General features: G+C 52.7%; 1 protein-coding gene across 1 annotated transcript in view; it reads right to left on the bottom strand.

Annotated features, from left to right (window-relative positions):
• The window catches only part of ARNT2 (aryl hydrocarbon receptor nuclear translocator 2), a 110,227-nt gene that overhangs the window by 40,435 nt on the left and 45,109 nt on the right, over nt 1–24,683 (bottom strand). Inside the window, exons 6-7 of the mRNA XM_049614354.1 lie at nt 24,472–24,537; nt 24,108–24,193 (exon numbers count right to left, since the gene is read on the bottom strand). Of these exons, the coding sequence (XP_049470311.1) occupies nt 24,108–24,193; nt 24,472–24,537 (152 nt within the window). The remainder of the gene's footprint in view (nt 1–24,107; nt 24,194–24,471; nt 24,538–24,683) is intronic.

Raw genomic sequence — 24,683 nt, forward strand, 5'->3', positions numbered from 1 at the left:
CCAGAAGTGACACGGATCTTAGAATTAGCAAACACACTGAAACTGTTTTTATAACTGCATTCCGTATGTTCAAATAGTTAAGTCGAGCCAAGGGAGATATTTTAAAAAGACCAAAATCAAATTCCTGGAGATGGAAACTATAATGTGTGAGATGAAACGTGTCCTGGATGTATTAATGGCAAAGGAGGGATGTGCTTCAAAGGCACAGCACTGGAAACGATGCCACATTAGAAACAAAACGATTTTTTAGAGAAATGCACACCAGCGCGTGAGCCATGGAAACCTCAAGTGCCCTGATATGTGCACCTGGGGTCTCCAAAGAGAGAGAAGGGAGACAGGAAGGATATTTGAACAACTAATGGCTGAACACTTTTCAAATTTACTACAAAGTATGAATCTACAGATGCTAGAAGCCTGGCGAACCCCAAGCACAGGAGCTATGACAATTTCAGCAGCACACAGCATCACTTGTCGAAAACCAGTGACAAAATCTTCCAAGCATCCAGGGGAAAGGGACACGTTGACCTACAGACAACGAAATGCGTTTTAGAAGAGTCGATTTCTTGACAGAAACAATACAAGCGCGTGTATTTTAAAGTATCGAGAGAGAGGGAAACAAAAACCTGCCTACCTAGAAATCTTTACCAAGTGGAAAGGTCTTTCAGGGCGCCTGGGTGGCTCAGTCGGTTAAGCGTCCGACTTCGGCTCAGGTCATGATCTTGTGGTTCGTGGGTTTGAGCCTCACGTCAGGCTCTGGGCTGACAGCTCGGGGTCTGGAGCCTGCTTCGGATTCTGCCGCACGCCGCGGTGCTCATGAGGGGCACGGCGCCTACTGTCGAGGACGAGTTCCAAAACTTACTCGCAAGGATTCACGTCCTCACTCGCCGATTGCTCAGGCATGCCTTGACCCACAGCCTCACTTGAGCGCGCGCAGAAAGGGGTGCAGGGGCCGTGGGGGTTGTCCCGTGCGCCCTTTAACCCCCGCTCTCCCGCACCCCCATCGTCTTCCATCGGTTTCGGCCGTCAGTGGCGAAGGCTCCGGGGCCGTGTGACGCACGCCGTTCTTCAGGTGTCACGGACTCAACGCGGTCCCAACCCTAGTTTTTCCCGCAACTGGCCAAGTGAGGTTTGTCCCAAATCGGCGCCTGAGGCCAGGACCTCGGTGCGGACGGTTCCTGTGGGAGGCAGGCCAAGGAGGAGGGCGCGAGGAAGGGAGGGGTGTGACAGAGGGGGAGCCCAGCCGAGGGTTAGCGCCTCCAGGCTCCGGGCTCTGCTCGCGACTGTGCGAGGCGCCATCCCTTCAGGGAAGCCGCTGGTGCGGAAAGTAGTAAGATGCCACACCGCGATGCGGGGCGCTGTCAGCCCGGGCCGGGTCTCAGCTCCCCAGGACCCGTCGGCCGCGGCTGGGGCTGAGACCAGGGCCGGGCGCCCGAGGTGTCCGCGGGAGCGACCCAACAGGACCCTCGGTTCCCGACATGCGAAAGGGGCGAACGAGCCCCCCTTGCGGGGACGTGGCGAGGGCCGAAGGAGACCATGTGCGTGAAGCTCCCAGCCCGGGGCCTGGGTACCGGCCGCCTTCTCTCTTCTCTGCCCTCGCTCTCCAGCTGCTGGGAATCGGTGGGCTTGTGGGCAAGGAAGGCAGTGGGCACAGGTGCGTGTCCGCCATACGTGGGATCAGGACGCAGCGCCACAGGCCGGGCGGGGAGCGGAGGGGCCTGTGCGAAGGGCGCTGTGGGGTGGCCGGCGTGAAGGGAAGTGGCGTCAGTTCCAGCCTCTGGGGGGACCCCGCAGGGTCAGGCTCTCCCTGGCCGATACCTGACACCGCCTACCGGACGCGCTGCGGTTCGTTCGAGAGTCCGTTCTTCGTCTAACAGGCGCTGACGGAGAACTTCCGCAGAGAAAAAAACCAGCCACAAATTCTCTTCCACGTCCCTTCCACCGAGGGCTGAAGTTGGCTTCCCTTGTGACGACTCTGACCAGTAAAACACAGTGCAAGTGATGCCAGACCGCGGCCCCAGGCTCGGTGGGGCGGAGGAAGGCTGTCCTTACCGCACCGCGTCTAAGGTCCTCCCCCACACGCTCCGCGGGCATGAGAAAATGCCTTGGTTTCATGCCAACCAAGGAAAGGAAACGAGTCCTGGTCAGAAGGGGCGGCAGCCTAGACGGGAAGAGGAGGACGTGGGACGGGGCCCGAGACACCGGTCCGGGACGCACGCGGACAGGCGCGCCTGGGAGAATGTCTTTTGGCCAACCGGGTAAAGTCACGCTGAAATAATTCCTTGGCTTTGCAGAAGTGCAGCGCAACCTGCTGCATGAACGGGTTGGGTCTCAATGCGGGCAAGTCACGGAGGGAACGGGATCCAACGGTGCGTCTGTGAGGTTTCCGGAAAGTCTTCAGTAACGCCAACCTTCCTGAAGGGACCAGGTTCTTTAGGGGCCTAGGTCTGAAGGATCTCTCAGGACCCTGGGCTCGGCTCCCCCAGGAAAGGGGCGGCAGCGAGGCCGGCGGGCCAGACGCTTGTCCGGGCGGCCGTGCCGCAGCCCCCACGAGCCCGGGTCTGCCCGCCGGTGCACCTGCAGCCACCCCTCCGGTGACTGGGGCCCAGCGGCTGCGGGTGCCCGCGGGAGGCGGGGCGGCTTCAGGGTGGCCCTCTGTTCCGACGCACCTCGGACACGGCGGTCCTGGGCCATCCTCGGGTTGCCCTCCGCGTATCTGGATGGTCTCTGTTTTCCCAGTGTTGCTTCTGCGCCTTCCTCTGGTCCCACGGGATCTCGAAGCACGGCTTTCACTCAGTTCCCAGCAATAGAGAGACACGTATTCCCCACTGAAAACGAGCAAGGGGTCTGAACGTTACTCCAAACGAGAAGACGCCCGAGTGAGTAATGAGCACAAGGCACGACGCTGCCCATCGTGAGCCATTCGGGAAATGCGAGTCAAAGCCACCTTGCACCTAGCACGATGACTACAGCTTCGAAAAATGCAGTGACAAATGCTGGTGAAGCTGCGGGGAGATTGCAGCCTCCCACGCCGCCGGCCGGAACGTGAATCGGTGCCAGGGCCTCGGAAAACAGTCTGGCGGCTTCCTCACGAGGCTCAGCACCGAGCTACCACGTGACCGGCGCTCCACGTCTAGGGACACGTCCAAGAGCCATGACACGAGCACTCGTGCACGAACGGTCACAACAGCACTCCTCACGGGGCCCCAAGAGTGTCAACAGCCCTAACACCTAGCACCTGCTGAGGGGACACACGGACAATGCAATCTTACTCACAACAAAGAGGAAGCCGTGACTCGCGCTGTAGCGTGAACCTCGCCAACTGTCAGGCCGAGGGAAAGAAGCCAGACACAGGCATCACGTACGGCACGGGTCTGTGGGGAGCGTCCAGAATAGGGAAGTCCGTGGATCTAGAAAGCGGGTGCCTAGAACTGGGGGGAAAGGGGGGCTAGCTGTCCTCGCGTACGGAATGTCTTGTGGCGGTGGTGAAAATATCCTACAATTCGCGGTGGGGACAGTTGCAAAACTACACGAATGCACCAAAATCCAAGAGACTGCACGCTTTAAATGGGTGAATTTTATGATATCTGCATGATATCTCAATCAAGCTGGTGTATTAAAAAAAAAAAAAAGATTTTGAAACACAAAGAGGTGGAGCTGAAGGGAATAAAAAGCCACTCAAAAGTCCCACCAAAACAGGGGCGCCGGGTGGCTCAGTCGGTGAAGCGTCCGACTTGGGCTCAGCTCACGATCTCACGGTTCGTGGGTTCGAGCCCCACGTGGGGCTCTGTGCTGACAGCTCGGAGCCTGGAATCTGCTTCGGATTCTGTGTCTCCCTCTCTCTCTGCCCCTTCCCCGCTCGTGCTCTGTCTCTCTTTCTCTCTCAAAAATAAATAAACATTAAAAAAAAAAAAAAAACAGTCCCACCAAAGCCAAAAAATATCAAAGGTGACAATTCGGTATACTTTTGTCTTTGTAGAGCATGTTTAGAAACTATAGAAAAATAAAAGATAAACGTTAAAAATTATCCATAATTACGGGAAGAGTCTTTATGCCCTTTACTGTGTATATAATAAAAGGTCTTTTTTTTTTTTTTTTTTTCTTTTTCCCTCAAACTGTTTTGTAACCTGCTTTGGAAACTTTAGAACTTACTGGGAAAACCTCTCGATGTGTTGAAACATCTGTTTGCCGTTTTCCCTTTGTACGGCCGGACGGTGATGCGTCGGACCCGAACCCTTCGGTCCTGAGCCATTTGGTGTTCCAGCTTTTCGCTCACCTGAGTGATGCCCCCACCCGCACCCTTGCAGACAAAGACTTCCAGCAGATCGAGGACTTCTTTCCTATAAAAGTTCCTAGAAGCGAAACTCCTGGCTCAGAGAACATAAACGGTACTTCGCTATTGGGTATATTTGCTGTTCTTTTATTTCATTTGAATATATATTTATTTTCCATTTGTTCTTTAGGGGCCAGCCTGTGCAGACTCTTTGAGACCAAAGAGCTCTTGGGGATCGTTTTTTTTTTTTCATGGATTTCCAAACTCTCATTACATGCTAAGAATACACGGGGCTCACACAAGTTACTTTTTAAGTTTGTTTTCTAAAGAGTATATTTTTTCTTTTTCTTTTAAATGTTAATGTTTACTTACTTTTCAGAGAGAGAGAGAGACAGAGCATGAGCAGGGGAGGGGCAGAGAGAGAGGGAGACACAGAATCTGAAGCAGGCTCCAGGCTCTGAGCTGTTAGCACAGGGACCGACTCAGGGCTCAAACTCACGAGCCGTGAGATCATGACCTGAGCTGAAGCTGGACGCTGAACTGACTGAGCCACCCAGGCGCCCCTTGACTAACTCTATTTTAATGATTAAGTCCATTCTGTTAAATAAATGCACGTGGGAAATATCCCACCTATAGCTCCAAATCAGATCCTGGAGCCTCCACTTGTCTGGTTAGGTTGTTGGTCTGAAGGCTTTCGAGATTCTCTGCAGAAGAAAATGGTCCTGCTTCCTTCTTAGCATATAGTGTCGATCCTTCTTCCCTAATTAGGAAAAATCTGACGCCTTGCAGAAATGATTGATTCAGTGTATGGCCCCAGAAGATCAAGAAGTTAAATTGAGAATTGCAGGGTCATTTCTAAAGGAAAAGGAATATCTCATTTTGGGTTTAGAGAAATGCACACTGTCCTCTGGACATCCTGAAAATGTCACTTTTTAGACCCCTCTGGCTTTGTTTTTTTAATTTAATGTTTATATTTATTTTTGAGAGAGACAGAGCATGAGTGGGGGAGGGGCAGAGAGAGAGGGGGACACAGAATCCGAAGCGGGCTCCAGGCTCTGACCTGTCAGCACAGAGCCTGACGCAGGGCTCGAACCCACGAACCGTGAGATCAGGACCTGAAATGAAGTCAGACGCTTAACCAACTGAGCCACCCAGGCACCCCAAAAGTATTTTCTTACTGTTTGAACAGAATATTATTAAAGAATACATGATCAGAACGGTCAGTCTTTACCCTGTAATTTTGGCCTTTGGGGTTCATTCTCTGAAATGACCCCTACCAGGGGCGCCTGGGTGGCTCAGTCGGTTGAGCATCAGACTTTGGCTCAGGTCATGATCTCGCGGTCTGTGAGTTCAAGCCCCTCGTTGGGCTCTGTGCTGACAGCTGGGAGCCTGGGGCCTGCTTCGGATTCTGTGTCTCCCTCTCTCTCTGCTCCTCCCCTGCTCGTGCTCTCTCTGTCTCCCAAAAATAAACAAACATTAAAACAAAATTTTTGAAATGACCTCTACCCTAAGGTTATGGAAAATATTCACCTATATTTTCATAGAGTACTTTCAAATTTCGTATTTTGTCTTTAATAAATCTGAAACTTATTTTTGATATGCTTGACCTCATGTTTTTCCAAATGATTAGTCAGTTGTCCTCAAACTATGTACTGACCAATTTTTTCCTTTTTCCACTAGCCGAAATGCTTCCCCTCATCACATAGCCCATTTCTAAAAACACTTGGGTCTCTTTTGGGTCTTTTTGTTCAATAACTTGATTTGTACTTTCGTGGCACATTTTAACTATTCAGGTTTTAACACACATATTTTCATATTTGGTACAGAAATTACTCCCCAGCAGTGTATTGAGATTTTATTAGCTATTTTAATATTTATTGGCCTGTATGAATTTGAGAATTAATTTTCATTTAGAAGAAATCTCAATGGGGCAACTATTGGAACTGTATCAAATCTCTACACTGGTTTGGAACTAACTGAAATCTTTATAATGCTAAACCTTTGTCTCAAAGACTATGCAGGATGCTCTAGTTAGCTAGGTCATTTGTGTCCCTCAGTATTATTTGGTAGTTTAATCCTACACATTTCTTTTTTTAATGTTTATTTTTATTTATTTTGAGAGAGAAAGCAGGGGAGGGACAGAGAAGGAGAGAGAGAATCCCAAGAAGCCCTGTTCTGTCAGTGCAGAGCCCAATGCGGGGCTTGAACCCACAAACTGCGAGATCATGATCTCAGCTGAAGTCAGACACTTAACTGACTGAGCCCCCGAGGTGTCTCAGTACTCTTACACATGTCTGTCAATATTTTTAACATGTATGCTGTAATGTCGCTATCTTCATAAATGGGTATTTTTCATATTGTATTTTTCTAACTGGTACTGATTTTTTTTTTCTAGAATTTCCTAAATGGCTCTGTACTCAATCTCCTAAAACATTTTCCATAGGTTAGATTTGGTTTTTCTGGGAGATCATCACATCCTCTGCGAGTAATGTTAATTTCATCTTACTTTTCTTTCTTTCCTTCCTTCCAAGCAGTAATTGTGTCTTCTTTCCTCTTCTCATGTGATTGCTGTGGGTGGGGGTCTCACAGCAATGCTGTGTGAGGGGGCAGGGGAGCACTGGCCCCTGCAGTGAAGGCCCCGGACCCTTCCCATGCTTCCGCGTCCCGTAAGGTGTTGACGACCGTTTCGTCCACGTTAAGGAAATATGGTTCTTTCATTAGTTTCTAAAGATATCTATTTTTAATATTTGCTAACTGAAATGAATTTCTGTCATATAGCTTTTGTCTTTTGGATAATTAATGACATGAACGGATTTTCTAATGTTAAACCACTCAAGCAACCTTGCAATCGTGCATTTGATTTGCTGACCCTTGTACTTAGTGTCTTATATTTACAAATGAAATTGCATTCATACTTTTTTTTTTTTTTTTAATATGCCCTTACCAGTTTGGTATCAAAGTCGTGCTAACTTTAAAAAACAAAGCAGTGCACTTTCTATCTCTTCCTATACTCTGGAAGCGTTTAATAATTTGCCCATAAAACCTCCAGGCCTGGTACCATTTAGGGAGCAATTCTTTGTCAGTTTTTACAATGTCTTGCCTGGCTTTGATCTTTTCTCCCTTCTTAATTCAAATTTAGTTATATATTTTCCCAGAAATTAGCTTTCTTCCTAAAGATTTTAACATGCATCAATCTAAATTACACATGCTATTATGTTTATATGTTTTAAACTTTTTCTGATAAATTTCTTCATTCTTAACATCAATTTATTTTCATTCTTTTTATAAAACTAGAATTAGGCTTTCAGAGTCTCTTCTACACATCTTCACGAAGACTTGTTTGTCAATAAGACAATAGTTCTCTTTTCAGATTTAATTTTTTTCATTTTTATTTCATTACTTCCATCTTCTTACTTAGCTCATGGTAATTTGTTATTTTTTCCTTGTTCACAGGTTAAATAAGTTCTATTTTCATAAGTTAAATTCCTAGTTTTCCCAAATTTAATAATAAAAGCATTTCAAGCCACAGCTTTATTTTTTTTAAGATTTTATTTGTAAGTAATCTCTACACCCAACGTGGGGCTCGAATCCACAACCCTGAGATCAAGAGTCGCATGTGTTAATGGGGCACCTGGGTAGCTCAGTCGGTTGGGCATCCGACTTCGGATCAGGTCATGATCTCACGGGTCGTGAGTTCGAGCCCTGTGTCGGGCTCTGTGCTGACGGCTCAGAGCCTGGAGCTGCTTCGGATTCTGTGTCTCCCTCTCTCTCTACCCCTCCCCCGCTCATGCTCTGTCTCTGTCTCAAAAATAATAAGCATTAAAAAAAATTTTTTTAAAGTGGGCTTTCAAATAAAACCTATCTGCCGTTGCTGTTTTCATACTTAGTGTTTTATTGTAAAGTTGCATAAATTCTTTCAGTAGCACTGATTAAAGATTTTAAATAGTGACAGCGGTAAATCTGGGTACCTCCTGGATAGAAACTGCGGGGTGTGTAACTGGGAGATGTAGAGAGAGATTCAGGCACCAAACATTCACCAGGCTTCCCGCCGTGTCCGAAGCCCCGTGCTCTGCAGCTTAAATAACACAGAAATGCACGTGATGTGGCCCCTGCTCTCCAGGAGCAGCACGTACGCGGGGAAAACAGATGCGAACAAGCTGTCATAACAAGGACAACACGACACAAATAAAGTGGCTTGGAAGTTATTGGCAGAACGCTGGGGGAGGCTTTAGGGACAAGGGTCTGTGAGAATTGGGTGGGTCAGTGGCGGGACTGGTGGGCACTGCGGACGGAAGGGTCTGGAATGGCGCTGGGGGGAGGGTGCGGCGTGGTGCCACGGAAGTCTGGCACAGTTACACACACGTCCAGGCCCTGTGCCCCCAGGCGACAGGGGGTCCCTCATGCAAGGTGGAAGCCTGCAAAAGCACCTCATCCATCTGGGAAGTACCCGTTATCATCTCGGCAACCAGAACGACGTTTCCCCGCTCCCCTCACAGATGTCCCCAAGACCATTCGGTATAGTCTGTACGCTCTGCTCTCAGGAAAGGCTGCCAGTGCCCAACTCACAGCCTATTTTATTTCCTCTCACCCGGGATACCAGCAAGTTGGGCTGTTTGATTGTCTCGACCATGAAGGATGACAAACAGCAATTTGTGTCCCCAGATGGGGACAGGATGAAAACAGGCACATGCAAGGGAACAAGCGTCAGCCACCAGCAGGTGGATTTGAGGACAGTGGATCCTATGGAGCGTAAAAGGAAACAACCACCGAAACAAACCACCAATAAAACAACAGCCACAGGGGAGGCAGTAGTGGGCTGAAAAGCCCTGAGGACATCTTTGAATTGTCACGTGAATTCCTGTCCAGCACTAGAACTCTGTCATAAGAGCTCCGAATCAGCAGAGAGAGATGAGACTATGTTCTGTGTGCCTCATCCATTCTGTGCGTGAAAAACAATAAATCAGAAGCTAAACATCAGGCCAGAAGAAAATATCTGCAACATACAATAAACAGAGGATTAATATTTATAATGTTATAAAGACCCTCTCTAAGTGAACGAGGAAAACACATCCCCCGACAGGAAACTGGGCGTACATCATGAACAAGCAACTCACGGGAAAATGCAGATAGATAGTCAATGCACCAAGGAAAGATGCTCAACTTTGCTAATGAAGAAAACTCAATTTAAAATATGTCCTTTCCCCCCAAGCCTATCAGACTGGCAAAACTTACCAGAGCATGGAAACATTCTTGGTAAGAGTGTGGAAAAACGGACACATTGGCCTCCAGCTTTGTAAGGTGAACTTGGTAGTATCTACGAAAAGGGGCTTGGGTCATCACTCTACCAACGCGGAGACTTCCCTGCAGAAACCCACACTCAAGGGTAAAGAATCGCATACAAGGTCATCCCTCGGCCGGAGCCCTAACCTAGAAACGATCTCAGTGCTCTCGTTTGAGGAATGGCCGACGAAATCTGATGCAGCCACTTAAAAGAATGAAAAGAATGGACTAGTGGTGTATGTACCAGCTTGGTAACATATTCATGAAATTCGTGACCCGTTAAAACACGAGCTGTGTCGTAAAATATATAACATGACCTCCGACCGTTTTCTTATATAGAAAAAGACCTAGAAGATGAAGCACGGGGGTGTTCCCAGTTGGTTCTCAGGCGTAGGACCAGGGTACGAAGGGAGACTTATTTGTGGGCTTTTAAAACCTTTTAAAAATTAAAAAAAAAATGGATTTGTGGGTGAATTTGACCATATTTATCAAGATTTTATAGACTTTTTAAATTTCTTTAATGAAGATGGGCTGTTTTTGCAATAGCTGTTTAAAAACTAAAGACAACAGGATAAAAAAAAGGCAAGCACATGGTGTCCAATACTTAAAATGTGGGCTTCACACACTTGGGAAGTTTTCTTAGGTGGTACCTAAGAGCCAGGACCATGGGTGCTGTGTGCTTAAATCCAGACATCAGAACTCTACCCCGTGGGGCGCCTGGGGGCTCAGTCGGTTAAACATCCGACTTCGGCTCAGGTCGTGATCTCATAGTTCGTGGGTTCGAGCCCCGCGTTGGGCGCTATGCTGATAACTCAGAGCGGAGCCTGCTTTGAATTCTGTGTCTCCCTCTCTCTCTAACCCTCCCCTGCTCATGCTCTGTCTCTCAAAAATAAAAAACACTAAAAAATAAAATAAAATAAGGACTCTACCCTTTGATCCCCAAATTGAGGGAAAATGCACCCGAGACGGTAGGAGTTTAGTTCTAAAACATCTGGCAGAAATGGAACACCCCTTTTCCAAATTAACTGCCCCTAAATCATGCAAATTAACATGCATCTTCTTTTGCCTAAAAGGCAAGTTGTAAACGAGTATTTTCTGTATAAACTTGGACCGAGAGCGTTCTTTCCAATAAATCATAACCTGTAAACAAAGCACTGGCCGGTAAGGGGCTGTGACACTAACGCCCCACGGAGGTGCAGCGCGGACACTGGGAAGAAGGAGTCGGGGGCACATCGGCCACCCCTCTCCAGGCCTCCACCTCACCATAGGCCTCCCGGGCCCCCGGCCATGTGAGGCCGAGTCGCTGTCACTTTCCCTGACAGGGAGGGGTTTCCATGGACAGCAGTGGGCTGTTTTCCAAGGGAAGAACAAGAACACTGAACCCCCGGTCCTCCGCACGCCCGGGCAGGGGGGGACTTCACTGCGATTTTCAGCTCTCGGTTGTGACAAGTTCACAGATACAGGCACACGTCCCACTAGCTGGCTTCTAGAATCGAAACCCCCAGTGGCGCAGAAGGGGACTATGGCCAGCAGTCTGTCGTCCCCGTGCCTGCCTAGGGCTGTGCTCTCACTGCCTCCCCAAAGCACTGCTGCCTTGGGCACCCGAGGGCCCTCCCTGCCACGGCCGTGACCTGCCCCCCGGCCGGCTGTCACCCTCCACCCACCACTTCCTGCTCCGTATTCTTCCCCCACGAACGTCAGGCCCCCATTGCCTCCGCTCACCTTCTCGAACTGAGCTCCTTCCACTCGGTCCTTAGAAATGATTCTTTGCCACCCAAGCCCGTGGCCACCTGCCTCTTGCAGGCTCTGTGACCTGGCCGCCTCCAGGACCCTCCTCCCCGTGACCACCGCCCCAGCAGGGGCTGCTCCTTCCTCCAATGGCCCCTGACTGTGGACACCCCCCCCCCACCCAGCTGCCCCCCCACAACCGTCCTCCTGCCGCAGCTCTGCAGCCCTCTGCCCACATCCACGCCCGCCCCTCCCCTGCCACCCATCCTGGCCGTGCTCTGCCCTGCACCCCCTGAAAGTGCGGCCCCCACCCGATGTCAAGCCCCCCTTCAAAACACCTACAAGGCCCCCCAACTTGGGGGCCGTTCGCTCCATCTGTGGGAGCGCATCTCCAAACTGGTTCCGGCAGCTCGTACCCGGAAAACCTGGCCCGTGGGAAGGGGGGGACGATGCGAAGGGCAGATACTCGAGACAGAAGAACGAAGAACTTTCCGCCCCAGGCTGGCTGAGCTCCACTGTCTCTCCTCACCCTTCGGAGGGCGGCCCGTGGCCTGCCCGTGGCGCAGAAGGCACGTGTGTCCTTCCGGGGGCATATTTCAGGGGGCGGCGGCTGAGCACTGGGGTCACCCCTGGACACGGGGAGGCACGCGCTGTCTTTGTACCCAGAATGCTGGTGACAAGGATGTCAGCCTCCCAGCGAGGGCACCGAGCGGCAAACCTGGCCCCGGGAAAGAAGGCCTTCAAGGGAGCGTGGTCACCATGGCTGACACCAGCTTCGACAGGAGACAAGTCTTTGGGAACAGAGTGGTCTTGCTGGGGACAAAGGCCCCCCAGCGGCGGTGACAGGAGTCCTGCCCTGGGAATCTGAGGTCCACCCTGTACTGACTGCAAAGCGCCCAGCCTCTCAGAGCCTCAGAAGACGGGACCATGACAGTTGTGATCTGTACAATGGGAAGTGCAGGGGCACAGGGCGACGTAGCGTGAAGGGGGCATGGGGCAACGCAGTATGTATTAAGCATCTGGCACAGTGCCCAGCATGGGCAACTGGATACAACCGGCTCTCACCCTCACTGTGACACGGAAAGTGCCATCCCTAGACTGGTCACAGAGGCGGCCTCATGCGGTGGCTGGGCTCTGCCTGGCTGCAGGCGTCCCTCTGGAGGGCCTGGGCTGCGGTTAAGGGCAGGGGAGAGACACCGGGGTCAGCGGAGACACGGCCTTGCGGGGCTTCCTCTGCAGAGAGGGCTGGCCCGAGGTGAGCTCAAGGTTCTCCTTGGCTCTGACATTCCAGGGGTCCAAAGGCCAGGTCGCAGTTCAGCCACGCAGTCAGCCAGGTTCAACGCACCGTCTGAGCTGGTCCTCAGCGCCCGGACTCCCCTGGGGGTTTAGCGGCACGTGAGGCCCGGCTCCCGCCCTCAAGGAGCCGCCTGGCTGGTGGGGGGCACAGAGAGCCAGAGCACCGCACAGAGAGGAGCACAGGGCTGCGAGGAGGCCAGAGGCCAGGCCTGGAGGAAGGGTGTCTGGAAGGGACGCCTCCTGGCAGGACCCGCAGCTCTGAGCAAAGTGGGTTTTAATAGGAACAGGATAACTGCAGCCATTTTAACAGATTTCAGTAGTTCCCTAATCGGTTTCACAAACTCAGCTTGCCTTACGTTCGATCACCTCTCTTTCGGAAACCCGCTTCGCTAATGCCAGGTCTAAATAAATCCCGACTAATACAAACAACAGCATGAATGACATGTAACTGGAAACTTCTGCTTGGGGTAAAACTCAGCAGCGGCCAGAAGTGTGTGTTCATTTCTTACCCGGGGTTGCACTAACCCCGCGCAGATGCTCATGGAAAGTTGGCCTGTTTTTCGGTAACGCTGGGTGGAGTCTGTCCTGGGACCCACATCCTCACATGTGGATGAAGACACAGTTTTGCACCCTGCCAAACGCAGGGGGAGAAAACAACCACCTTCTGCTGCAAGGAATTCAGGCCACTTGTTCATAGCACACGTCCCAAATACTCCCCGAGGAATACTAATAAGTTTTAGGCAAAAAAAAAAAAAAGTTTCTCTGGCCAAACACATTTGGGAAGCATAGTTTAAACAGAGATAAAGGCGTTTCATCACTTAGGGCTTCTCAGAGACTTTGGTTTGCACCTCTGGGATATGCTTCCCTACGAGGGAAAAACAGGACGTGAAATTTCCCAAGTCACTGACCACAGAGCGTTTTCTTCACGGAGCCTCTCCGGGGACACATGGTCTCGGAAGATACTTGGGAAAATGCTGAATTTCAGCGTTCCTGCTGGTGACTCTGAAGAAATGGACCCTCCACTTCGCAAAGCGGAAAAGAGGCAACTGAGACCACTTGACTAACCACCCCGGCCTCCCAAGTCACCGTGGAAAGGACCAGAACCTGAGCCGGGACAAGTGTGCGTCAGCATCAGAAACCAGCAGGGTTCCCATAAGCAGACGGGCAAGCGTGAGCAGACCTGTGTGGGGGTGGTTTGGGCAAGACCACCAAGGGGAGAGCTGAGCAAGACACAAGTCCCCGTACAGGAAGGTTAAGGTCACCTGGGGTGCCCGATACGGCCAACCTACAAGCTTCGAGCTATGGCGGCCGGAGACAAGTGTGGAATGGGGGAAGTCATGAGGGAAAGCCAGCCTGGAACCCACACCTCCCAGAAGGCATCAGGGCGCCCCATCTGGGCTGTCTGTGACTTCAGTCTCCTCCTGTCCCCACCCTGTCGTCGGGTGCAGACAAACGGACCCCCGGTCAGGTATTGGTAAAGGGAAGACTGCTCGTCTGCCCTGGTCGGGCCTGACAGGCCATCCCGGAACCCACACGGTCAGTGATGGAACCGGCCTCTGGCCTCGACAGTGGACGCCCGCCCAGCGGCCTCTGGAAGGTGAGCCCCGTGGGAAAATCACAAGCATGTGAAAAAGAGACTGAGTGAAGGAATCACAGCGCATGTTCCCACTAAAAAAAAAGTCAGTTTAAAAAAAAGGTGGGGATCCCCTAAATTTACCGTATTTACAAAAAAGACACAGCTTTAATTCAACAAGCATTGAGCTCACGTGAAATGTACCACAACAGAGTTTTTGCAAAGTTAAATGGGAACCACAGAGAGGGGATTAGGACTGAGAAACTCCACCAGAATGTGGAAGAAGGGGATAAAGAAACCAGTGGGAGCGGGAGGGGGCAGACGCGGGAAATCGATGTGGCCGCAGGTGTGAGCGGGGCAGGCCGGGAAGCAGCAGCGACCTGGAAAATCTAGACGAGCCCCCCACGGTGAAGACAGAGTCGGGGGGGGGGGGTGGGTGTCAGCCAGGACCAGTTACAATTAATGAAAACAGACTGACACTGGATGCCACCCGAGTGAAAGTCTTGAATTCCGGGGATAACTACAAATGTCACAGCGGGACAAAAGGGAAGCAGGCCGCCCAGAACAGAAGCCCGTCTCGGGCCCCTTCAGGCAGGGAGCCCCGCGACCCGCGAGTTCCCAGGTGCAGCCACGTCGAGGGCTTGTGAATGGTGCCCCCACTCCCCCTTCTTGAAGAGGCCTGTTAAGGGTCACCGTGGCACTGAGGCAGGACATAGAATAACGGAGGGAACCCGGCCTGGGGGGGACGAGGGTGAGCAGAGCAGTCACGGGGGGCCGAGCAAGGGTGGGCGACCGTCCTGAGAGACGATGACGTAAGACAACGACCGAGTACCTGAACTCTGTGCTATGGATCTGCGCACGCGTAAGGGGAGCCAATCTCGCGTGACCCTTGAACCCGCGGACTCTGGAGTCGGTCCTGGGCTGGAGCCCGGGCCCCACCAGCCGTGCGGCCAGCCCGCACCTGCTTTCCCGGCACCCCCGACCCCTTGCCATCAGCACGGCCTGGCTCCGACTCAGGCATCCCTGTGGCTCCCTGGGTGAGTCTCCTCCGGTCCCCAGGCCTCCGGGCCCATCCCCGCTCCCCCTCCGCTTGGCTTCAACACGCAGAACGATCTTTAAACACCGGCAGCGGCCTCAGCGATGCTCAGTGTAGAGCAGGCTCCAAACCCCGGCCTGGTCCCCGGACGGGACCCCTCCTGCCCACGCAGCGTCTCCCCCTCCGGTCGCGGAGAACCGCACGTGGCTGCCGGCCCAGCACCCCTCCCACCGGCAGAAAGCAGGGCGCCGCGGCAAGGGCATCCGCAAGCCCAGCGCTCCCACTTGCCGGCTGGCAACGGCACCGTGCGTGCCCTCCGGTGTCCCGTCTGTGCCGCGGGGATGACGACGGGGCCAGCACCTCTGGAGGGCGTCGTGAAAGCTCAGCAGCCTAAAGCACACAGGGGACCTTTCCTAGAGCCTCGCTCATGGCGAGCACTCACCAAGGGAGCCGCGGTCGCTGTTCAACCTGCAGCCCCCATCCATGCTCTCCCTACACCTGCCAGGCTTTTTCTCGATGAGGAAATCCCTCTGTCTCCCTCCTGTCGACATTCCTGCTCCACTGTGACTTTCTGCCTGCCGGCGAGGCTTTCGGGGAGGGTCGCCAGAGGGAGCAGGAGGGCACTCCCAGCAGACGGGCTCTCCCCTCTGTGCCTCCGTTGCCACCCTTGACCCCGGGCTCTGCTGTGACCCGCACGCCTACCTGCCCCCTCCACTGGACCGGACCTACAGGGGCAGGAACTGGGCCCGACCAGCCTGAGGGTCCCCAGGGCCCAGCCAAGTGCCCGGCCCATGGTGGGAACGGAAGGGCAGCTTTGCCCCGAAAGGCCTCGCGGACCACAGCTCTGGGTCTCAAAGCAAAGGTCACGGCTCTGCCGTCTGACCGGGGCTTCAGACCGAGGGGCCGAGCAGGAGACCGAGGCTTGATGTGCAGACGCAGGACAGGGTGGCCGCGGGTAAGAGACAGCAGGGAGCCGGCCGCCGCCTCGTGGGCCGGTGGCCTCGATTCAGACAAAGCAGCTTTTGGAGATTTTCAACCGGAGGCACATCGTGTTCAACGAGCAAAGCGCAAGAAGCTCGTGGGGCTGCTCGAGGTGAGCGGGCGCAGGGGCGGAGCCGTCTGGCTAAGGGACAGCACCAGCCTGGCCACCGCGGACTCTAGCCGAGACCCCCAAACACCTCGGCCTCTGGCACGCCGTGGCCGAGGCTCCCTGACCGGCCGGCAGCAAAGTGAAGGCAGGAACCGGCCTCACCGCCGAAAAGGCACGCGGGCACCGACAGCGACCCCCGTCCTGACCTCGCGGTCCGGGCGGGAGCAGCCGGGCCCTGCTCGGGCTCCCCCTCCCCCGGGCCCGACCGCTGCTGCCCTGTGCGGACACAGTGCCCCTTCACCAGAGGTCTCCCACGGGTTGCCAGGTGACGACCCAGGCAGGTCAGAGGACGGTCACCGGAACAGAGGCTCAACTCTGGATGTCCGTCTGAAATGCAAGGCCACAGGGCGATGACGGCCCGGTGGGGGCCACAAATAACGTCTTCCCAAGGTCAAAGTCTCCTTCGGGCTCTGGACACACCTCACGAGATAGAAAACGCAACCCGTTCTGGGCGCTTCTTCACCTGCTCATTCTGTCGAGCACAGCCCGCGTCTTCAGACGAAGCAGCTGCGGGATTTGGCAAGGGGACGGTCTTCGGAACCCCGCCTTTCCTCCCTGTCGCACCCCAAACACTTCAGGTGAAACCCACGCGGTACACAACGCAGCGAGGCGAGTCACGAAGGCCTCTGGACACGCCGAAGTGCGCTGTGCTGTTCCTGTGCAGCGTGGGGTCGGCGGCCCCAGGCAGGGCTCTGAGCGCACACCCGGCAGGCTCGCGGGGACGCGCGCGTGCTGCACGCGGCTTCCCCAGGGTCCTTCCCGAGCCCCCCGTCTGCTCCGTGAGGTCCGCGTCTTCGCACCTTGAGAGACTGCCACGGTCGGCAACTTTGGTGCTCGGGAAATCTTCATCCTTTCTAAGCACGTCGTGGTTTGCGACTAAGGAGCTGGGGGCCGCGGGGACACGACTCCTGGAGAACGTTCACCAGGCTCCGTGCAAGCGGAGAGGGAGCTCCTCCTCCCGGCCTCCGGCCCCGTGACCTGATTCTAGGGCGAGTGTGCCAATGACCTCACTCCAGCCACCTCATCCAGGGCAGATGACCGCTTCTTCCATCTGAAAAGATTTCGGGAAAAGCAGGTCCTAGAAACGCCTTTGGAAATTCTGGCAAGAAATTCTTTCCCACGTCCACTCCCTAGGTCAACTACTCTCGTCTCGTTCATCCTTTTCACTCCTTCTTTTCATCCATCCGTCCGTCCAGTCTTCTTGAAATATACCCTCCGAGCCCGGTCTGGGCTAAGTCCTGGGGCTGGAGAAGGATGCAGCCTGAGCTCGGTCTCGAGTCTCAGGGGGAGGCACAAAGTGTGACACGTGCTAAGAATGTAGTTATCCACCAAGGAACGAGCAGCACAGCCTCAGGCTGGTTTGACGCAGGCTTGTTTTCCAGAAGCTCTACGTTCCTAGGGGCCAGCAGACGAATGATACACCGTGAGACCAAACCAAAACGCAAACAGAAAGGCACCATTTCTGAACTCAGTACGAACCACTCGCTCCGACTGTCCGCAGCGTGCATTAGAAAAGTCACAGAGACTTCTTTAAAACGTCATGGTCTCTGATTACGAAAGTCATGTGGTAACTGGGCAAACGTCGGAGCGAAGAGGAAAGAAGAAAGTAACCAGCGCTCCGCTCCCCGGGAGTAACAACGGCTCACGCCGTATGCACACCTCGTCAACACACAGATGACACGACTCATTCACACCTGAAAGATACACGTGGGTCACGACGTTTATTCTGTAGAAGCTGCTGGCCTGACCCTTCGCAGCTCGCCGCTGCGTCCTTAAGCGTCCTTCGAAAGCAGGCCTACTCTGCGGCCGTCCGGTACTCCACCAAATGGATGTTCCGTGCTGTTTTTTAAGCCCTTCTCTACCACTGAGATCTGGGCCAATTCGAAGCTTCCACAGTTACAGACGATGCTTAAACGTGCCACACACGTCTCTCTGATTGACTCCCTGGAGTCAATCCCTAGAAGTGCGAGCCCTGTATGTTGAGGAATGTGCTTTTTAAAGCATCTGGTGATACGGCCAACTTCCTCCTCGGAAGGTTGGCGCTGATTTATAATATCCCCACCAGTGGTACATCCAAGTGTCCATTTTCCTGAACTTTACCAATGCGGTGTATTCTGCCTTTTTTGTTTTAATGTTTTTATTTTTGAGAGAGAGAGAGTGAGCGGGGCAGGGGCAGAGAGAGAGGGAGACACGGAATCGGAAGCAGGCTCCGGGCTCCGAGCTGTCGGCACAGCCCGACATTTTTTTTTGTCTTTTTGACTTTTTTGCCACTCGATAGGTAAGAGGAGACAGTATGAAATTATTTTCATTTGCAGCTCTGACCAGAAACTAAATTTTCCCCATTTGTTGAGCGTGGAACGTATTCGTATTTAGAGCTATTTTTGTTGTCCTGCTCGGTCCTTTGCTCATTTCTCCCTATTGAGTTAAAAATCTGCCTTTTGGTAATTTTCCTCTTTTGGTCCAAATTGTGCCTTCTGGAACTATCCTTAGTAAGATTAATTCTTCCTTCATATGACACCCCCTCAAATACTTAGAGACAGAAATCATGTCTCGCTTTCTCCAAGATAAACACCCCTGGCTCCTTCAACGCCTTTGCACATGGTGCGGTTTCAAGGGCGGTCACTGAAGGCTTCATGCCAAGTCCTACTGGCCCCGTGACCCCGGGCACACAAACACTCGCAGGCACGGACCCACATGCGGCTCCAGAAGGGCCTGCCCTGAGTCACCTCTGTGGGCTCTGGGTACAGTCACCTGCCTGCACCCCGGGCCTCAGACTCCTCTCTCCTGCTCACCCACAAGGACTCTGCGTTAGACTCACCATGACCATGGCAGTTCTCGTGATGTTGTAGGCGTGGAGCCCAAATACGGCGGTCAGAAGGAGGGCACTCTGAGGCCAGAAACAGGACGGAGAATTTGCCTGGTATCGTAAGAGTGACGGGTTCAGGAGAGGAACTCAGGAACGAGATGGTCTCCTGGAACAGGGGTCCCAAGGGCTGGACTTGGTACCGACCCACACTGTGAGGAGCCTCCTCCAGGAAGCTCTCCTGTCCCCGGGGGGCATCAGGCCCCCCCACCGTCCCCGGGGCGGGCCGTCTCCCCACACCCTCCTGCATCATCTGTGCGCATGCTGGCCCCCCAGCCACACGGCTCCATGCTCCCCGAGGGACGGGCCCGTGTCTGGTGCTCAGCAGCGGGCACAGGTCAGGCCATCGCGTGTGCTCCCTGAGCCATGCTGCTGCGCAAAGTCTCTCTCCAGGCTGTCCACGCCTCTCCTCTGGTTTGCCTCTCGTCAAACAACCTTCCAATGCAAATCTGGCCTCACGCAGCCTCAGAACCTCACGGGATCCCCGGACGACGGGCGTGAGCATCCCCATCAGAGACGGGGAAGCCCTGCGGCATTATGGGTCACACCCGGTTAAGACATCAGCCTGCAAGGACTCCCACCTTCGCCGGGGCTGGTCCGTTCTCGGGCCCCATCAGGACTGTTTCTAGATCTACAGAGCTGAGGTCTGGGCTCGGGACACCTGTGAAGGCAGCTCGCTCAAAGTCTTGAATCTAACTGGGGCCCTTCAGGCAAGCAGCACCCTGATAATTATGTGTGTTATGATTTATACAGGAAAGAAAAATCTATAAATAAAAAATACACAATTTAAAAGTATATAACACATGCACGTCTGTATGTCAAACTGATATATATGTATATATATGGCAAACATTAAACACATCCGACTCTTGGGGCACCTGGGTGGCTCGGTCGGTTAAGCGTCCGACTTCGGCTCAGGTCATGATCTCGCGGTCCGTGAGTTCGAGCCCCGCATCGGGCTCTGGGCTGACAGCTCAGAGCCTGGAGCCTGTTTCAGATTCTGTGTCTCCCTCTCTCTGACCCTCCCCGTTCATGCTCTGTCTCTCTCTGTCTCAAAAATAAATAAACGTTAAAAAAAAAAAATTAAACACACCCAACTCCTGGAATAATTCAATTAAACTTCTATGACCTATTTAACCTCCGTTGGTATCACCTGACGCGTCACATCTGGATTCCAACAAAGATTTACAAGGTGTGCTAAATGGCAAGAAAAAGCACAGCCTGAGGAGACAAAGTCAGCATCTTAACCGGACTCCACTATGACACAGACTGAAATTGCTGGACAGGGAATTTAAAATAACTATAATTAATATGCTAAGAGCTCTAATGGAAGAAGCAGACAGTAGCAAAACCGGATGGGTAACATGAGTGGAGGGGCAGAAACTCCAGGAGGAAACCGAAAGGAGATTCTAGAAATAAAAAACACCGTCGGAGACTCTTGGTTTCGGCTCAGGTCATGTTCTCACCGTTCGTTGAGTTCGAGCCCCACGTCAGGCTCTGCACTGACAGCGTGGAACCTGCCTGGGATTGTCTCTGTCTCCCTCTCTGTCCCTCCCCGGCTCTCTCACAAAATAAATAAATAAACTTTTTAAAAAATTCAAACAAAAAACACTGTTGGAGAAACGAGCAGTGCCTTCGACAGACTCATCAGCAGACTGGACGTCGACAAGGAAAGAATCAGTGAGCATGAAGATCTGTCGACTGAAACTCCCAAAACTAGAATGCAAAGAGGAGAAAAGAGTGAAAAGATCCAGAACAGAAGACGCCCGAGTCGCAACACAATTTCGAACGCGACATAATACGCGGGCAGTCGCGATCCCAGGAGGAAGAGAAAGGAGACGGAACAAAAGAAGTATGTGAAGACAAAGCGTTCAAAAATTTCTCCTTTTTTTTAAAAAGTTTATTCATTCTGAGAGACAGATGAGCAGGGGAGGGCCAGAGAGGGAGAGAGAGGGAGAGAGAGAGAGAGAGAGAGAGAGAGAGAGAGAGAGAAAGAATCCCAAGTAGGCTCCATGCTGTCACGGGGTTTGAACTCATGAACTGTGGATCACGATCTGAGCGGAAGTTGAGAGTCAGGTGTTTAGCCAGCTGCGCCACCCAGACGCCCCCACGAATTTTTCAAAAGTAAGGACACCAAACCACAGACACAGGAAGCTCGGAAATTACCAAGCGGTATAAATAACCAAAAACCAAAATAAAATGAGCTTCTGAGGCATGTAATATTAGAACTGCAGAAAAGCAAAGACAAAGAGAAAAAACCTTGAAAGAAGACAGAAAAAAAAAAAAAGTCCCACACGGGCTACAGGAAAACAAAGGTACCAGTTCCGTGAACTTCTCGTCAGAAGCCACAGGAACAAGGAAGGCGTGGAGATCTGAAGTGCTGGGGGAAAATCAGGCCAACCTAAAACCTTAAACCCAGCAGAATTATCCTTTGAGAGTGAGGGAGAAATAATGAACCTGGGAAAAACAAAAATAGAGACTTCACCCCCCGGCAGAGCTGTCCTGCGGTAAATGTTAAAAGAGGTTCTTCAGGAAGGAGGAGACAATATGGGTTAGAAACTCGGATACACATAAAGGAAAAAATTAAGGGGAAATACATTTTTTAATTTTTGTTATTTTTATTTCAACCTAATTTTTAAGTTTACTTATTTCTTTTGAGAGAGAATGGGGTGAGGGGCAGACAGAGAGGGAGAGAGAGAGAATTCCAAGTGGGTTCCATGCCATCAGTGCAGAGCCCGACTGGGGCCTCGAACCCACGAAGGGTGAGATCATGACCTGAGCCAGGATCGAGAGTCGGATGCTTAACCGACTGAGCCACCCAGGCGCGCTTTTCTTCTTAATTGAGCTAATATATTTCCGTGTGTTCCCGGCAACAACAGTAACAATGTGCTCATGGGTAAGTGTAGCCCATGAGAGCGGTGTTGTGGGAGAGGGAGGGAGGAAGGGAAGCTGAGTCCAGGGACCCTCGCACTACCCACAAAAGCAGTACAGTATTATTTGGAAGTGGATTTACATTAGTTGTAAATATACATTTCAACTCAGGGCAAACAACAAAGATATTTTTAAGGAAATATTACTGACATGCTAGGAGAGACTATGAGATCCTACAGAACGTTCAGTGGAAACCAGGGAATGCACAGAGAGGGGAGAAGAAAGAACAAATGCACGGAATAGAAAACACGGTAGGTATTGAGTAAACTATATGAATAATCCCATTAAACGTGAATGGTTTAAATACACCAATTAAAAGTTGTATGGTCAGAGTGGGTAAAAACACTGGACCCAGCAACACATCTATAAGAAGCTCACTTTAAATATAATGACACAGGTTAGGGGCGCCTGGGTGGCTCAGTCAGTTAAGCCTCTGACTTTGGCTCAGGTCACGATCTCGCGGTCCGTGGGTTTGAGCCCCGTGCTGGGCTCTGTGCTGACAGCTCAGAGCCTGGAGCCTGCTTCGGATTCTGTGTCTCCGTCTCTCTCTGCCCCTTCTCTGCTTGCACTCTCTTTCTGTCTCTCAAAACTGAATAAACGTTAAAAAAAATTTTTTTAACTATGACACAGGTTAAAAGTAAAAAATGGAGAAAAACACCCCATGCTTACGCCAATCCAAAGAAAGCTGGAGTTGCTGTATTATTTTCAGACAAAGCAGAATTCGGAGCAGGGAAACTTATGAGGAAGAAGGAAGGGCATCACACACTGACAAAGGGGTCACTTCTCCAAGAAGACATAAAAACCCGTAGCGTGTATGGACCATACAACAGAGCATCAAGAGATGAGAGGCAGACGCGGGCAAAACTGTGGGAAGGAACAGGCAAGCCCTCTCTCTGTTACAGTTGGAGACTTCAACACGCCTCCCTCAGCGATCAATCCATCGAGCAGGTGAATAATCAATAAGGACACAGTCGTCCTTCACAGCGTTATCGATCAACCTGACCTCGCGGACACTTAAATACTCCATCCGGTAACAGCAGAGTCGCAACGTTCTCCAGCAGACCGGGAACGTTCCCAGAGCCAGAACACTTTCGGAGCCATCGCGGGGACGCAGATGGTCGACAAGACGTATATTCCTTTGCTTAATAACAGATTGATTAATAACTCACATGCCATAAAACCCGCCATCTTCAAGGGCACAAGGCAGTGTTTTTCAGATCTGTAGACTTGTGCAACCGTCACCCCATCTGATTTCAGGATTTGTCACCTAGAAAAGAAACGCTGTACCCGGGACAGCCACGCCCCCCTTCGTCCCGCCGCCCAGCACCTGGAAACCACATGTCTACTTTCTTCCTGGAGGGATCTACCTTCTCTGGATATTGCACATAAATGAAATCCTATCACGGGTCACCTTGGGTGTGTGGCTTCTTCCGCTTAGCGTGACGCTTTCAAGGTGCACGGATATTGCAGCACGAATCACTTGCCCGCTTCCCCTGTTGGAAGTTTCTTGGCGGACGAACGCTTTCGGTTCTCCCGTGTGCCCCTGGGAGTGGGGTGGCCCGGGCACACGGCGGCCAGGACCGGCCCTCCGGTTTCCAGAAGCAGCCGCACTGGTTTACCGCGCCTCCTGCGCGACCTGAGGGCTGACAGGGCTCCAGCTCCTCGCCGACGCCTGCCGCCGTCTGTGGCACCGTCCCGGTGAGAGTGACAGCTGTCATTTCAGAGGCCACCGCGACCTCACACAGAGCTCCGGGTGACAGACCGCAGGAAGCGGCAGAGGCTCTAAGCACCCGCGCAGGATCGCTCTTTCCAGAAACCTTTGCTCCCGGAAGCGGGACTTGCCCCAGTGACAGAGATCATCACGTTCTACGCACAAAGAACGACGAGCGCATCTCTCTGCCTCTTTGCGGCACACGCTCCCGACGGGAAGGCACAGTCGGGTGAGGGCACCCAGCCCCCCGGGAAGAACGCACGGCTTACCTGCGGGGGGCCACGCCTTGATGTAACCTGTGCAGTGCACCACGGCGTACTGGGCCTCCCCGTCTTTCACGGGGCCAAGGCCGTTCCTGAAGAAAGAGCATCCGTGAGACGGCTTTGCGCACGAGGCGGGAGGCAGGGACACCGGGGTCACGCGTGCCTCGGGGGCTTGAATTTCGCCCTCCCGGCACCCTGATGTCCCTCCTCCCCCGGCAGGTGCACCCAGCCCCCCCCTCCCCTCAGCCCCACATGCGTCCCACACCCGCCCCCAGCACCCCCGCCTGGCCTCGCTGCTCCCCCGCTCAGGGCGCTCATCACGCCCTCCCCCCCACACGGCCCCCGTCACACGTCGCCAAGGCTCACTGACCTGAACCTTTTCCTCATGGTGGTTATTCTGTTCAGCGGCAGGTGGTCCAAAGGAGCGTTCCCACACCTAGGATTCGGTAAAGGCTGAGGATGAGTAAAGCCCGAAGCAGGCGTACGGGATGGCCCTGCGGTCAGAGAGCCGCTCTGATCGATGCTGGCGCTCTGACGCGGGCTCGCGCACCTCTGGTCCCCGGCTGTCACCGCGGCCAGGGG

This window comes from Panthera uncia (genome assembly GCF_023721935.1).
Source record: "Panthera uncia isolate 11264 chromosome B3 unlocalized genomic scaffold, Puncia_PCG_1.0 HiC_scaffold_2, whole genome shotgun sequence".
NCBI classification, from domain to species: Eukaryota; Metazoa; Chordata; class Mammalia; order Carnivora; family Felidae; genus Panthera; species Panthera uncia.